Here is a 13,172-nt window from a genome sequence, read left to right on the forward strand (position 1 = left end):
AGAGGAAGGCACAGCTTTGGGCCGAGGGAACAGCATGGGCAAAGGCACAGAGGCCAGACAAGGCGGGTGCGGGAGAAAGTCCCAGGCAGGAGTAAAGGCAGTGTCCCCACCCACTGGGCGCCCCCACCGTGGCGGCCGTCTGGTCCTCACGGTGGCCCTCCGCGGGTAGGGTGGGATCAGAGCTTGTCTGAGCTGGTGAAGGCGGGACTCATCCTGCTGTGTCTGGGCCTCCTGGTGCAGTCTTCCGCCCTGACATGCCTGGGCACCTGGGAGCTGACAGGTACAGCACCTTTCCAGAGAGGTAACCCACTGGATGGAAGACTCTGATCTGTAAAGAACTGGCTGATGGGAAGCGCCTGCTGCATCGATATGGCATCTCCACCCCACCGAGGCTTTGAAAATCAAATACTCCCCAAGCTATGGAAACCCAACCACAGATGGACTGTTAGGACTTTATTATTATAATCACTCGGCCCAATTCCAGCCACCGCGGGCAGAACAATGAGCCATTGAAGCCTTGCAGAGGTCTTGCCTCTCCCATGGGCAGGGACCCGGTGCTGAGGCCTTGGCAGGGAGGGTGGTGGCAGGCCTTCGTGCTACCGCACAGCCCGGGGGCCCATGGGGGGTCTGGGCTTCGGTCTCCTCACTCATCGAGCAGGAGGCCTGAGGAGAACACATCCGGATGGTGCTGCACTCTCCTGACATTCTGTCCCACACTGTGACCCTTGTAGGTCAGGAGCTAACTCTGTCTGCTTCAGGGAGACCAGGATGCAGAAGACACCGGCGCCCTTCGCAGTCCTCAGCATGCATGGCCTCGCCTATATAATCATAAAAAGGGAACCTGTGGGGTGTTCCCGCCCCGAGCTGGGGTGCCCAGTGTAGGGGTGGCCCTGGGAGTCCCAGCTGGGTCAGAGGCCAGCGGCCAGGGTAGAGGGCTGGGCACAGTTGGCTGCGCCCCCAGCTGCTGAGTTACAAGGCCACACCACCTCCTGCCTGTGGCTCCACTTTATTCTCAAGCATTTGGTGTTATTTGATCATCAGTTATAAGCCAAAAAGATTCCAGTTTTAATTAGGGAAAAAAAAGTTCCATTCCGTGGAACCGCAAGGCCCCATCATTGTCCCACGAAACCCTAGAGGCCAGGACCTCGCCAGGCTTGAGCCAGGTCTGCCCCGCCCTTCTCTCCTGCTTCACCGGCACCGCTGGCTTTGCATCTCCATGTCCTGAACACACTTGGGTTTGTTGGGCCTGGATTTTCACTCCTGTGGGTTCCCAGCCCCCTGCCCTGCCCCTGTGGGAGTCAGCTACCAACCAACAGGCACAGCGGGGGAAGTTCTCTTCTGTCTCCAAGGAGTCTCTGCTTGTCCCCCTCACTGGGAAGTAAGGGAAGGCTCTGGGAACGCCAGCTTGGGTTTTGGGATTAGGGTAACCCGAGCACTGTACGCCACGTCAGGGCTGGGATCGGGCAGGCTCAGGCCTAGGATGCTTTGCTGGGCCCCATAGACGGCCCCCTCGCTGTCCTCATAGGCACATGGGATTGGCCAGGGGCCAGGACAAGCAGGGCTCCAGAACCCTCTGGCGGCAGGACCGGAGGTCAGAGAGATTTGAGGGAGTTAGGCTGCACCTCAAGAGCAGGCATAGGGGAGGATGAGGGACAGAAGGGTGGTCAGGGTGCGGCAGGAGTGAGGCTCGGCTGCATCTGCAGGAAAGCACCAAGGGCCCATGGGCACCAGGCCCAGGTCTGAAGCTGCGGCCCTGACGGTTCCCATGATCAAGTGTACAGGGATTAAGGAGCAGTGTCTGGAAAATGGGCCCACAGTCTCGCCTCTCTCTCCCAGGGTTGCCCAGAAGACCCATCCAGGGTGTTGACAGCAGCAATCACTGGCATTCAGTGCATGGACCTGGCCGCAGGGCATGGGCACCATGTGGGTTGTCGTCCTCCACTCCTGGCCAGTGCAGGCAGTCTTGGCTGCTGTCGCCTGTATTCCCTGACGACCCGTAGTGCCAGCCCGAGCTGGATGCTGTCACCGCCTGACGGAGTGCGGGGTGTCTGTGGCAAGTTCTCAACTCTTGGCCAAACTTCACCCTGCATGGTGGATTCTGGGAACAGAAAGTGATGATGCCAGCCACGCCTCCTGGGCTTGGAGGTGGGCCCTGTGGCTGATGCTCGGGGGCTGCCGCAGGTGAGGCCCAAGGAGCGCCCAGGTGTCCGGGGTCCCATCCCTCCCATGCTGTGCCTCCCAGAACCCCGTCGGGGCTGCATCACATCCATTTCCTGGGTTATCAGTCTCGTGGCAGCTCTTGCCTGCTGAAGTATCTTCTGTCCAGTTATTTCCCAAGCCGAACATTGCAGGTTGTGGCTGGACAGGCCCTCGCCTGCCTGCCCCCCACTCTGAGCTCCTTCCTTCACTAGCCCATCAGCAGCTTGGCTCCCTGCAGCCGGCCCCGTGGGACCTGGTCTGGGCAGGGGCAATGCAGAGCTGGGGTCTGCACAGCACTGGAGCACTGGATCGATCCTGCCTGGAAGAGCACAGCCCAGAAGCCCCAAGCACAGCGGGGAGGCCCCTCAGCCTGGGCACAGAGGGACGTGTAGGCACATGGAGCCAGTTCCTCCCTGCCTGCCTTCTGCTCGGGGTGGCAGCCAAGAAGCCAGAGTGTACCTATTTACGCCCCTGCCTGGTCCAGGAAGGACCTCAGGCAACTTGCAGGGCCATGCAGTGCCCAGCCAGAGAGCCCAGCTCGAAGATGGTGGTAGAGGAAGGAGACCAGGCTGGGCATAGAATGCTCCCGTGCCAGGCTCTGTTGAGCTCTGGGCTTCCGCTGGGAGGGCTGGGGAGGAGAGGGCCAGGGAGACAGAGGTGGGCTAGCCCAAGGATGCAGCCCGGGGGCCCATGGGAGGGGTCTTGTGCGCCAGTGGCCCTACCAGGACGGGCGTGGGGCTGCTGCCTGGGGCTCCATGGAAGCCCAGGGAGTGGGATCTGGAAGTCTCTCTCAGCAGCTGGCTGGCTCCCTGGCTTGGCCAAGCAGGCAAGAGTAGGGGCCAGGGTGGTGGGTGGATGGGCTGCGGGGTCCCTGGTGGCATGGGGGCCCATGTCCATGGGATTAAGGAGCAGTGTCTGGAAAATGGGCCCACAGTCTCGCCTCTCTCTCCCAGGGTTGCCCAGAAGACCCATCCAGGGTGTTGACAGCAGCAATCACTGGCATTCAGTGCATGGACCTGGCCGCAGGGCATGGGCACCGTGTGGGTTGTCGTCCTCCATGTCCTCCACTCCTGGCCTGCTAGAGCAGTCCCAGGTGGGGGGTAGCTGGGCTGTGGAGAGGGACAGCACCCCAGCACACTCCCATTCTAGTCTTCACCCCATGTGAGTTGCGCCAAGGCCCCCACATGGGGTGGGAGATCCACAGCCTGTGAATTTGGGGCCAGGAGAGGGCATCTTCCTCTACCGCCCAAGAGTAAGACCCCGCCCAGGCCCATCTGGGTGGAGAGGCAGTTCAGAGGGAGCTGCTTCCTGATGGGGTTGGAGTTGGGCCCATGGAGGAACGTGCTTCTGCCTCAATGGGCCCTGTGCCCAGGCCTTAATACCTGTAGGGGCTGCACCACCTGCCCTGGCCACTGGTGCTGGCCTGCTGGCCTTGGGTGTGGACCCCCTGCTGCTTCCTGCTCCAGAGGGTGGGGATCCCCGTGTCTGGCAATGGATGACCCACACCAACCCTCACGGACCCTGACTAGGCCCAAGGGTGGGAAGCAGCGATGAGTGAGGGCAGGTGGGCAGAGGCCAGCAGGTCTCATCAGGCTGGGCGGGAGGAGCTCTTGCCCAGGGCAGGCGCACTCAGGGACCTTGGGGAGGAGAAGTGGCTCCCAGAGGGACACGGGGTAGGGCAGCAGCCTGGGACCGAGACCAGGAGGCTCAGGTGGCTCTGAGCTCTGGGAGGCAGGAGTGGCCCCCACCCACCAGCCCAGCGCAGACACCAACATGCCTCTCATGCCAACCACTGGAGCCAGGTGCCAACCTGTGCTCTCTTAGGGAGGGATGTGAGCATTGGACGGTGACGCCACTAGGATGGAGCCTCAACCCGAGGTGGCCCAGGCACGTGGAGCCTCAACAGGGCCTGGAGGGGTTAGTGTGGCCTCATGGCCCTGCCCCGATGAGCACACTGCCCAGCCACCTCAGGGCATCCCTCATTAAAGGTCTTGGGTCACCTCCAGTTCTTGCCCAGTGTGTGAGGGGTAGGTGGGGGCCTCAGGCCTGCCCCTGGGGCCTGCTTCAACCTGGGGAGGGGACCAGCGCCCAGGCACCGGTGGCACCTCTGAGCTGCTGCACTAGGGCTGGAGTGGCCGTGGGCCAGGTAAGGCAATCAGGTGTCAGCCGAGGTGAGCTCATGTGCCAAGACCCTGTGGGAGGAGCCCAAACCTGAGGCCAGGAAACACGTGCTCTCAACTGCAGCCCTGCCTGATGCTGCTGCTGTCACAGGGGCAGCTCTGCCTGAGGGCCTAGCCAGCACTAAGGTCACCTCACGGCCAGGAGAGCAGGGCTGAGGTGCCCAATGGCTGCCAAGTGAAGCTAGGGCCAAGCAAGGCTGCAGCATGCTCAGGGAGGGGGCTGCAGTCTGAGCATCTCAGTCACCCCTCCCGTTGAGCTGATGACCCCTGCTGTACCCCCTGTCCACTCCTCAGAGCCCTGCCAGGCCCTGCCCTCCCCTGCTGCCTCGCTCTGGCCCTCGAAGCCCTCCATAACTGTGTGTCCCCTCCCCTGCATGTGGACCACCCAGGGGGCCTGTCACTCAGGGGTGTTGGGGGCAGGAGAGGGTGACATTGCCTCATGTAGGGTGTGGCAGAGAGGGGCCACTCAGCCTCGCTGGGCAGCACCCCCGCCCACTTCTCCTGCTCCCACGTCTTTGCGAAATCCGGTGCCACAGCAGAAGTGTGGAGGACGTTGCTGGGGGTAATTGCAGGTTTTACAGAACAATCTGAGGAATTAAAATCATATTTTCATTGCACCATAAAAACATGGGAAGGCGGCCCTGGGGCCAGGTGGAGAGCACCCTGCTCTGGCTCCACCCTGCACTCCCTGGGCCATCCCCAGGGAAACACAGGATCGAAACCACTGTTGGCCCAGCACACTGGTCCCGCCCTGGGCAAGGGAGCCTGCGAGAGCGGCCACTTTGCCCACATCGCCCTGCTGGGCCCTGGTTCCTGCCCTGGCTGTGTAGCTACCTGGGTGGGGGCTCTGGGCCAGTGTCCCACCAGAGTAGTGAGGTGTGGGGATGGCCAGTGCCTGCGGGGTCCCCTGGGCCTGGTCTGCAGCCAGGTGCCTGCCAGTTCAGCACCGGCCCTGAGAGGGCCTGGGGCAGCAGTGCTGACCTCTTCGTGGCAGCTCTTCGCCTGCAGCACCCATTGCTTATAAACTGGCCTGGACCCCTGCCCGCCACTTACCAGGAGGGTATGAGCCCCTGTGCAGCAGGAGCCCAAGGACCCACGGCTGCCTGGGATGTGTGTGGTGGATGTTTTGGTCCCTCCTAGGGGATGCACAGGCCGGCTGAATGGGCCACACAGCGTGGGAGAGCCGAGGTCACAGAGAGCAGGTGTGCGGTACACGGTGTGTTCTGGGAAGAAGGGGCACGCAGGGAAAACCACCTGGAGGGGCCAGTGGGGACATGGACATGTGGGTGGCTCTCAGGCCACCAGCAACAGGCACTCCTGGTTGGCTGGGCGGGCAGGGAGGCGAGAGGCCCTCCCGGCAGAGTGCGGCCCAGTGTGTACCTCGGGCTCCACGCAGCTGCATCCTCTCCATCACCACAAAAGCACCAAGGCCATTTCAAGTTTTCCCCGTGCTCCCTGGCAGGGGCTGATCCCAGGGCCAAGGAATCCACAGGCCCTCTGCCCCCTTCCTGGCTGCTGCCCAGAGCCACCCCCCAGAGCCCAGGCAGCAGGTGTAGGCTGACCTCCCAGCCTGGCGGTGCCTCCAAGGCAAAAAACTTGCAGGCCTAGAGGGGAGCCCCACCCACAGGATCTGGCCCAGGCATGCCACCAGCCGTGCGTTAAATGGGACATGGCTGATCTGGAGCTGCACTTGTGGGAGGGCCTGGCCCAGCACTTGGCATCTTAAGTGGGCGTCTGAGAGCTCACGCGCACGCTTCACACAGCAAGTCGGGCTCCTGCAGGCCCATTAAGGCGCAAAGGCATTCCTCTGTGTGCTGACAAGCAGGGTCCCATCCAGGGCTCCGGGCCGGCAGACTAAGTGATGTTTTCTTAAGGAAGACACGCGATTAGCCACAGCTAAAGCCCCAGCACAATGCAGGGCCCGGCCGTGGCTGTCAGCGCTGTCTCTCGGCAGTGACTGACAGGCGCTCCCCAGCCCATCAAGCCTCAATGCACAGGATTAGCCTGACGCAGCCGACAAGCTGACTTGGAGGGCCACAGTGGAAAACCGGCAAAGTGACTGACATCCGGGGACAGAGAGCCTCACACAGCCCTGCTACCTCCTGTCACAGGCCTGCCCGCTGGCAGGCTGTTCCAGAACAAAGCCGGTGTTGCCGCCCCTCCCAGGAGCCTGCCTGGCACTGGGCTGCCCTTCTTGCTTCAAGGTGCAGAGACCCAAGCAGAGGGTCCCAGGAAAAACCCTCAGTGGGCGTCTTCAGGCCAGAGGCCAGGCAGCTGTGGGGCAGGTGGGGCGGCTCTGCCTCCTGCCTAGGTGGGGTCCCCAGCACTGCAAGTCTGTTCCCCTCTGCCCAGGGCTGCTTGGAATTGTGCTCGGGGGTTCAAGGGGCCCCAGCGGACCCTGGGCTGCCCTGGATGGAAGCTACTCACGATTGAAGAGAGGCCTGGTGGCCTCGCCGGACCCCACCGACCTGGGCGATCCTGGGGGACCATCAGGGACACCACAGGCAGAGCACACTTCAGAAAAAGCACCCTCTTTATTTGCATTGCAGAAATGCCAGGGGGCTCGGACATGGGCGCCCACAGGGTAGGTTTCCACCCAGGTCGTCATCATCTGGCACCAGGAGCCTGGGGGGGTGCCCGGCGGCAGAGGCTGAGAGGTGCGGGGGTGAGGTGGACAGTCCCCTCAGCCATCCCTGCGGGGCACACGGGCCACCTGTCCAGCACTTGCGCTCCACGCTGACCGTCTCACAGGCGCTCCAGGAGAGGGGTGAGGCCCCCCAAACCTGGCCTGCAGCCATCCTGCCAACAACAGGAAGGTCAGCACAGGGCAGCCATCCACCCCTCACATCAGCCTAGCTATGTCTCCCACTGCCACACCCAGGGACCCGCAAGGGAGATGGGTGAGAAATAAACCCAGCAGAGAGTGGCCCCACCCCAGGGCGATGCGTCACAGGGAGCGACGCAGTGCTACAAAAATATTTTGAAATGATAAAAATTTATAGCAGGCTCCTAACAAAACAGCTCTGGGAGGTGTAATGTTCTGATAAGAGTTTCCTCAGGATGCCCTTTGTTTATCCCTATCAAGCGCAGCCCCGCCAGGGGGAGGCAGCCACAGTGAAGCAGGGGGCCCTGAGTACCCCCAGAGAGGCCTCCCCAGAGCCCCTCGGTGCCATGCGGACCCCAGAGCCTGTCCACAGGCATCTTGGGGGGAGCCCACTGCTCTGCCTGGTCTCCATCTCAGCCCCAGGGGACAGATGGAGCCCAAACACCCCAACCCTGGGAGGGGCTGACAGCCGTGGGGGTGCCCCAGGTGGGCTGGATGGCACGGGCTGAGGGCCCACCCTGCCCCGGCCCCCGCCCTGCAGCCCGGGCCGGAGGATGCACTGTCAGACCACGAGGCGAGGGGGCTCTGGCACAGGCATCCCTGGGGCAGAGGCCAGGAGCCCTCGCCAGTTTCTTCCTCCCCAGAAGAGGCCACGATGAACAACAGCCCCCCGGTCAGCCTGGCTCTGCAGAGCTGGAACAGAACCAGATGTGCAGGGCAGGCTGGGCAGGGCCGGCCACCACAGGGCAGCGTCTCCACCTTCTGGGAGACAGGGAAACGAGCGGGCGCTGAACTCTGCAGGAGTCAGGCCTTGGTGGGAGGCCTCTGTGGGAGGCCAGCTTCCCGACTGCAGCCCCCTGTGGAGCAGCAACTTGAGATGCCCGACTTTAGCCCACCCGGGACACCTTCCACGCCAACATCCACTTGGGATAGGCTGCTAAGGATGAGCCCCGTTTCTTGATACCTCCTGTGTGTGGGGAGCAGCTGTGGCCAGGCCGGGGTCTGGGGTCCCCCGGGGAGGTTTGGGCCCTTGGGGACTTCCCCTCCTGCCGGTCACCACTGTGGCCTGGTTACAGGATGGAGCACCCCTGTTCTGGGTGGCGTGGCAGGTGTAGCCTTGCTGTACACCTGGAGGGAGCCCATGGCCAGGGCTCCTGCACCCTGCCACGTGCCCTGTCCTCAAACAGAGCCAGCCCCACCTGCATACCTGGGTCTGGCCTCTGAGGAGCTGGTGGCGGGCGCACCGTGTGCCCTGGCCTGCAGGGATGGCGTTTACCCTCAGCAGCCTGTCACCGTGGGGTCCAGGCCTGAGCGCTTGGAGATGCGCAGCTTGACTACCTCCTCAGAGCATGTGGGATGGATACCCACGGTCCGCATCACCTGCACATAGGAGGCCCCACACCTGCACATGGGGGATGGGGGAGGCAGGCGGGGTCAGCACAGGGAGGGGGGTCCACAGCATCCCATCCCTGGGAAGAGGAGGGCCTCAGAGGCTGCTGGTCTCCTCGCTGTCCCCTGACCCCCAGCCAGCAGCCGGGACCCCTGCCCACACCCGTGGGTGCCGTCCACCTCCCTCCAGCAGATGCCTAGTGCTCGTCCAGCCCACCTCCAACCCAGCCACGCCCTGGCTTGCCCTGGCTTGGCTTCCTGCTGTTCCATTCTCCGCCCCTAGGCACAGTCCTGCCTTAGGCCTCCGCTCTCTGCTTTACCCACAGACAGCGCATCCTGGCCTCACCACACCACCACCCCCCAGGCCCCACATCCAGCCAGCCACATCTCTCAGGCCATGCACAATGTCTCAACCTCCAACTACCCCTGTCAACCCACCCAGAGCCTCTGCCAGGGCTTACTTTGACCCTGGGACCCTGAAAACACACTGCCTGAGCCCAAGACCCAGGCAATGGCCCCAGCTCCAGAAGACACACAGCAGCCCTGGGGTGGCTCTCCAGGCACTGGCACTCTGCTCATGGTGGCGTGGTGCTTGGCCAGGTGGGCAAGGGCCCTAGGGCCACAGGGGACACCTCACCTGGCTCTGGCTGGCTCAACAGCATCTGGCTGGGGCAGAGCCACCTCTTGTCCCCCCGAAACCCGCCCTGTCTGAGGAGGGGCCTGACGAATCTCTGCTGCAAACCCACGAAGGCCACATAAATGCAGCAAGAGTGGCAGCATCTCTCCACTGTAGGACTGCCGGCACTCGAGGGACACCCGGCTGCGCATCGCATCGTGGCCTGCATTCCTCGGGACTTACTTGATCCCCAGAGCAAATCCTTGAGTAACTTCGCCTGCGTTGGGGCCAAGGAAGTGCAGGCCCAGCACCAGCTGCGGGGGCTCCCTCAGGCACACCATCTGAAAGCCGCACATCTCAGCCACCAGCCCAGGAGGGGGCTGGGTTGTGTCCACCCTGCATCCACCCTGCACCCTGCCTGGGGGGCACGAGTGGGGCCAGTCCTCGGGTGTTCACCCTGCTAGGCTCTTTACCACCCTCCCTCTCATCCTCAGCACCCTGGGCCACAGGGATGCTCACCTTTACATAACACTGGGATGCATCCCGTCCAGCCACCGTGAACTCCAGTGGTTTATAATGGGCGTGATAGACCTGAGGACAGGATACCAACCCTGGATCAGTGCTGGGACAAACAAACCTCGTGGCACCTGCAGCTCCCACAGGCTGCATGGGCCAGGCAGGGTCATGGCGGGCAGGAACCATCCATCTGGTCTGAAGGTCTGGTCTGGGATGGGGATGAGGGCTTGGCTGGCCATGGGGTGTGTGCAGGCCCTCTTATGTGCAGACAGCCAGTGGCTGGAGCCATGCTCTGCAGGACAGACCCTCTCCCACCCAGGCCTGGGTCCCCCATAGACCACAGCAGCAGAGCAGGCATCAGGCAATCCAAGCTGCCAGGCCGGACACAGCAAACCTGGGTGGACATAGCTCCCCTACAACAAACGGTGGAGACAAGAATGGGTGAGCAGGCAGCCACCTGGGCTCCCTCAGGCACCCTGGTGCTCGCTTGGCCCTCACTGGAGCAAGGCCGCTGCGGCCACACTGGAGCCGGAGCTGTTGGACAAAGGCTTTCAGCACCCCTGAAGGGCTCGACAGCGTGTCCGGGGCTGCGGCCAAGTAAAAAATGAGTGGGGCCCTCACATGTGCTGCACAGCCATTATTAATTAATGGAACTTCAGAGAATATTGTTCTAACTAAGACAGAATTGAAAAGAAAACAAACAAAGAGTATTTGGCCATTCAACATCGTGAAACATAAAACAACATTATAAAATGCCAGGAACATATGTCCCAGCGCACTTGTGATGAATCAAACAAAAATAGCAAATAAAGTGCCTCGGGGAAGGCTGGCCTGTCAGGCCCGTCCTGTTGATGGAGAGTTCTGGGGTGCAGGGGGAAGGGGCCAGCCCTGGAGCCCAGTGACTCATCCCCAAAGGCCACAGGCCCCACCTCCCAGGCCGCAGGCTCCGGTTTCTCTGGGTGCCTGCAAGCTGCCGCGGCAGAAAGATGAAACCGCACCGAAGGCTTCCAGCTACCATGGCCCGGCAGGCTTCAGAGCCCCCGCATCCCTCCAGGCCACCCCGGAGCCACAGCCACCTGCCAGAGCAGACCCCCAAAGCAGCCTTGCTCGATGAAAACCCCTTTCCTCCAGGGTGAGTGCCTGAGCCTGGAAGAAGCTGGAAGAGGATGGGTGTCAGGATGTGGTGGGGGCGGCGGGGCGGGGGGCTTTCGCCTGGGAGAAACCCTGGGCAGTCCAGGAAGACGAGGTGCAGGGTGGAAGCAGAGGTCGGAGGCCCCTGGGAGAAACCTTTCTGGGTAGAGTGAGATTCATGGCCCTGCAAGGTGGGGACAGCACAGAGGCACCTTCGGGGCCCTGGTGCTTTCAGGGACAAGCAGCTGGGTGCTGGAGTGGGGCCAGCGCTCAGCTGACCTCAGCAGGGGAGCGGGTGGCACCATGGTGCTGACCCTGCTGGTGCTGGGCACCCCTGCAGCATGGCTGGGGTGGGGCTGGGGGCTTCTGGGCCACAGGGCTTCTCCTTGCCCTCAGAACAAGGCAGCCAAGGGCGTTCCCCTCACTGCTGTGACACATGGTGGCAGAGACCAGAGGCACCTAAGCCCAGTCACCCCAAGGCTGCCAAAGCCCAGGCACCCCCGCTTCTGAGGCTGCCCCCAACATGTCCCTTCCCGCTACACACAGCCACTGCTCAGGGCCCCTGGAAAGGAGAGACCTTGGCGCCCTGCTCACAAGGCCTCCGCCCAGAGCGTGGGGCGAGGTCGCGGAGTTGCCACTGTCCTCAGCTATGCTGCTCCCGGGCCTCACCTCAACATGCTCCTGCCCGTGGCGAGCCACTGCCTCCTCCTCGGACAGCCCCACACAGCCATACTCCAGCGGGGTGAAGACGGTCGTGGGAACCTGAAAGCAGGTCTGGAGTCAGGGAGGGCCCTTGAGCCCCCAAAACCGAAGTTCCCTACTGCATGTGACACAAAGAGCAGTGATCACAGACCAGGACCAGATGCGCCCAGAGCAGGCTGCAAGCACAGTAGGCGACTCACCTGCCCGCGCCTGTGCCACACTCTCAGAACTGACCCCCACACACATGCTTGCACACACATGTGTGCACAACACACCTGCATAAGCGCACACACACGCATGCCCACACCTACATGCAGACACACAGCGCACAAAGGCCCCTCACCCCAGAAGAGGTAGCCTCGAACTCGGCCTCTCCCGGGCTGCACGTGGCGTCCTGCTAGAGAACTCACATTGTCGTAGTCCATCAGATCTGAGGACCTGCCGAAAAGCCGCTGCACCAGGAGCCTCCCGGCCATGATCGCTGTGGGTGTCAGCTCAGGCCGCCCCTTAGGGAAGGCACAGGGGGACCACGTCAGCACCATGTCCGGGGTTATATGCAGCCCCCATGCCATCACCCTTTGCCCTCCGAGTGGGCATCTCCCTTTAGAAAATCCCCAACACTGGCACCGAGCACGGTGACGTACAGCATTCCCCCTAGAGCTCGTCCTCCTGGGGGGCATCCCAGGGACCTAGGTAGGTTGCTCATTCTCCTGTTTGCTGCCCTCCACCCTGCCCTGGGAAAGGAGTCCGCTGTTAATGAGGCTGGCCGTGCCACCCTCATACGCTCAAGCCTTCTCTCCAAACCCCTTCTGCACATTGCCGACCTCGGAGGGCTGCCCCATGACCAAGCTCAAAAGAGCCCCTGCTACCGTTTTCATTCACCAGAATCCCTGGCTAAAAAGGGACCCCAAGGCATTCCATGTGCTCCTGATGTGCAGCTTGACCTGCACGTCACAGTCCATAACAAATTCCAAATCAGAATGTCGCTGTGCTGGAGATCCCTCCATCCCAGGGTGTGCCTGGCCTTGGGGGTTCCAGCACCGTCCTCTGGGATGGGCTGCCAATCACCTTGGCAGCAGGAAATGCAGATGTTGTTTGGCATTCCAGAAATGCATAGAGATCCGTGGAGATAAACTCAGAGCGCAGCCTGCGCATTCCAGCAGGCCTGACTAACTACGGAAACATCCAGGCGGCGCACAGCACACAACATCTCATTAAACAATAGCCCCCGCCCCGCCCACGGGCTCTTCCCAGCCGCTCAAGGGACCACTGGTTGGGTGTTAACTCTTTGGACTATTCAGAATGACCTTTCTGACAGAGTGGATTTAATGTTTAAATAAAGAATGCCTTTGTGTGCGCCATGCATTTCTGGCAAAACAGTTTGAAATGTTCCAGTTTCCAACACAGGAGCCTGGGAGCTACACACTTGCAGAGGGAAAACTCAGATTCCCAGACAGAAGGGAGGCTTCCTGCTATGCACAGAGATGCACATGGCGCTATCTCAGGGTGCAGTGCCCACAGGATGCAACAGACCCTGCAGTCAGAGACCACTCCACCTATATGGTCCACAGGCAGAGGCTGCACTTGCAGAAATCACTGAGCAGCTGAACCATCC

At 62.0% G+C, this 13,172-nt stretch overlaps 1 protein-coding gene across 6 annotated transcripts in view; it reads right to left on the reverse strand.

Annotated features, from left to right (window-relative positions):
* Nucleotides 1–6,894: 6,894 nt before the first annotated feature.
* The window catches only part of TXNRD2 (thioredoxin reductase 2), a 64,881-nt gene continuing 58,603 nt past the window's right edge, over nt 6,895–13,172 (reverse strand). For 4 of the 6 annotated variants that reach the window (XM_032138147.2, XM_032138145.2, XM_058431197.1 and 1 more), the window contains exons 13-18: nt 11,968–12,063; nt 11,525–11,617; nt 9,728–9,799; nt 9,452–9,549; nt 8,411–8,605; nt 6,895–7,178 (exon numbers count right to left, since the gene is read on the reverse strand). In XM_032138147.2, the coding sequence (XP_031994038.1) occupies nt 8,482–8,605; nt 9,452–9,549; nt 9,728–9,799; nt 11,525–11,617; nt 11,968–12,063 (483 nt within the window). In that variant the 3' untranslated portion in view covers nt 6,895–7,178; nt 8,411–8,481. The other 2 variants (XM_032138146.2, XM_032138148.2) reach the window with 2 other exon arrangements.

The sequence above is a fragment of the Hylobates moloch genome, unplaced genomic scaffold, assembly GCF_009828535.3.
Source record: "Hylobates moloch isolate HMO894 unplaced genomic scaffold, HMol_V3 SCAFFOLD_19, whole genome shotgun sequence".
Classification (NCBI taxonomy): Eukaryota; Metazoa; Chordata; class Mammalia; order Primates; family Hylobatidae; genus Hylobates; species Hylobates moloch.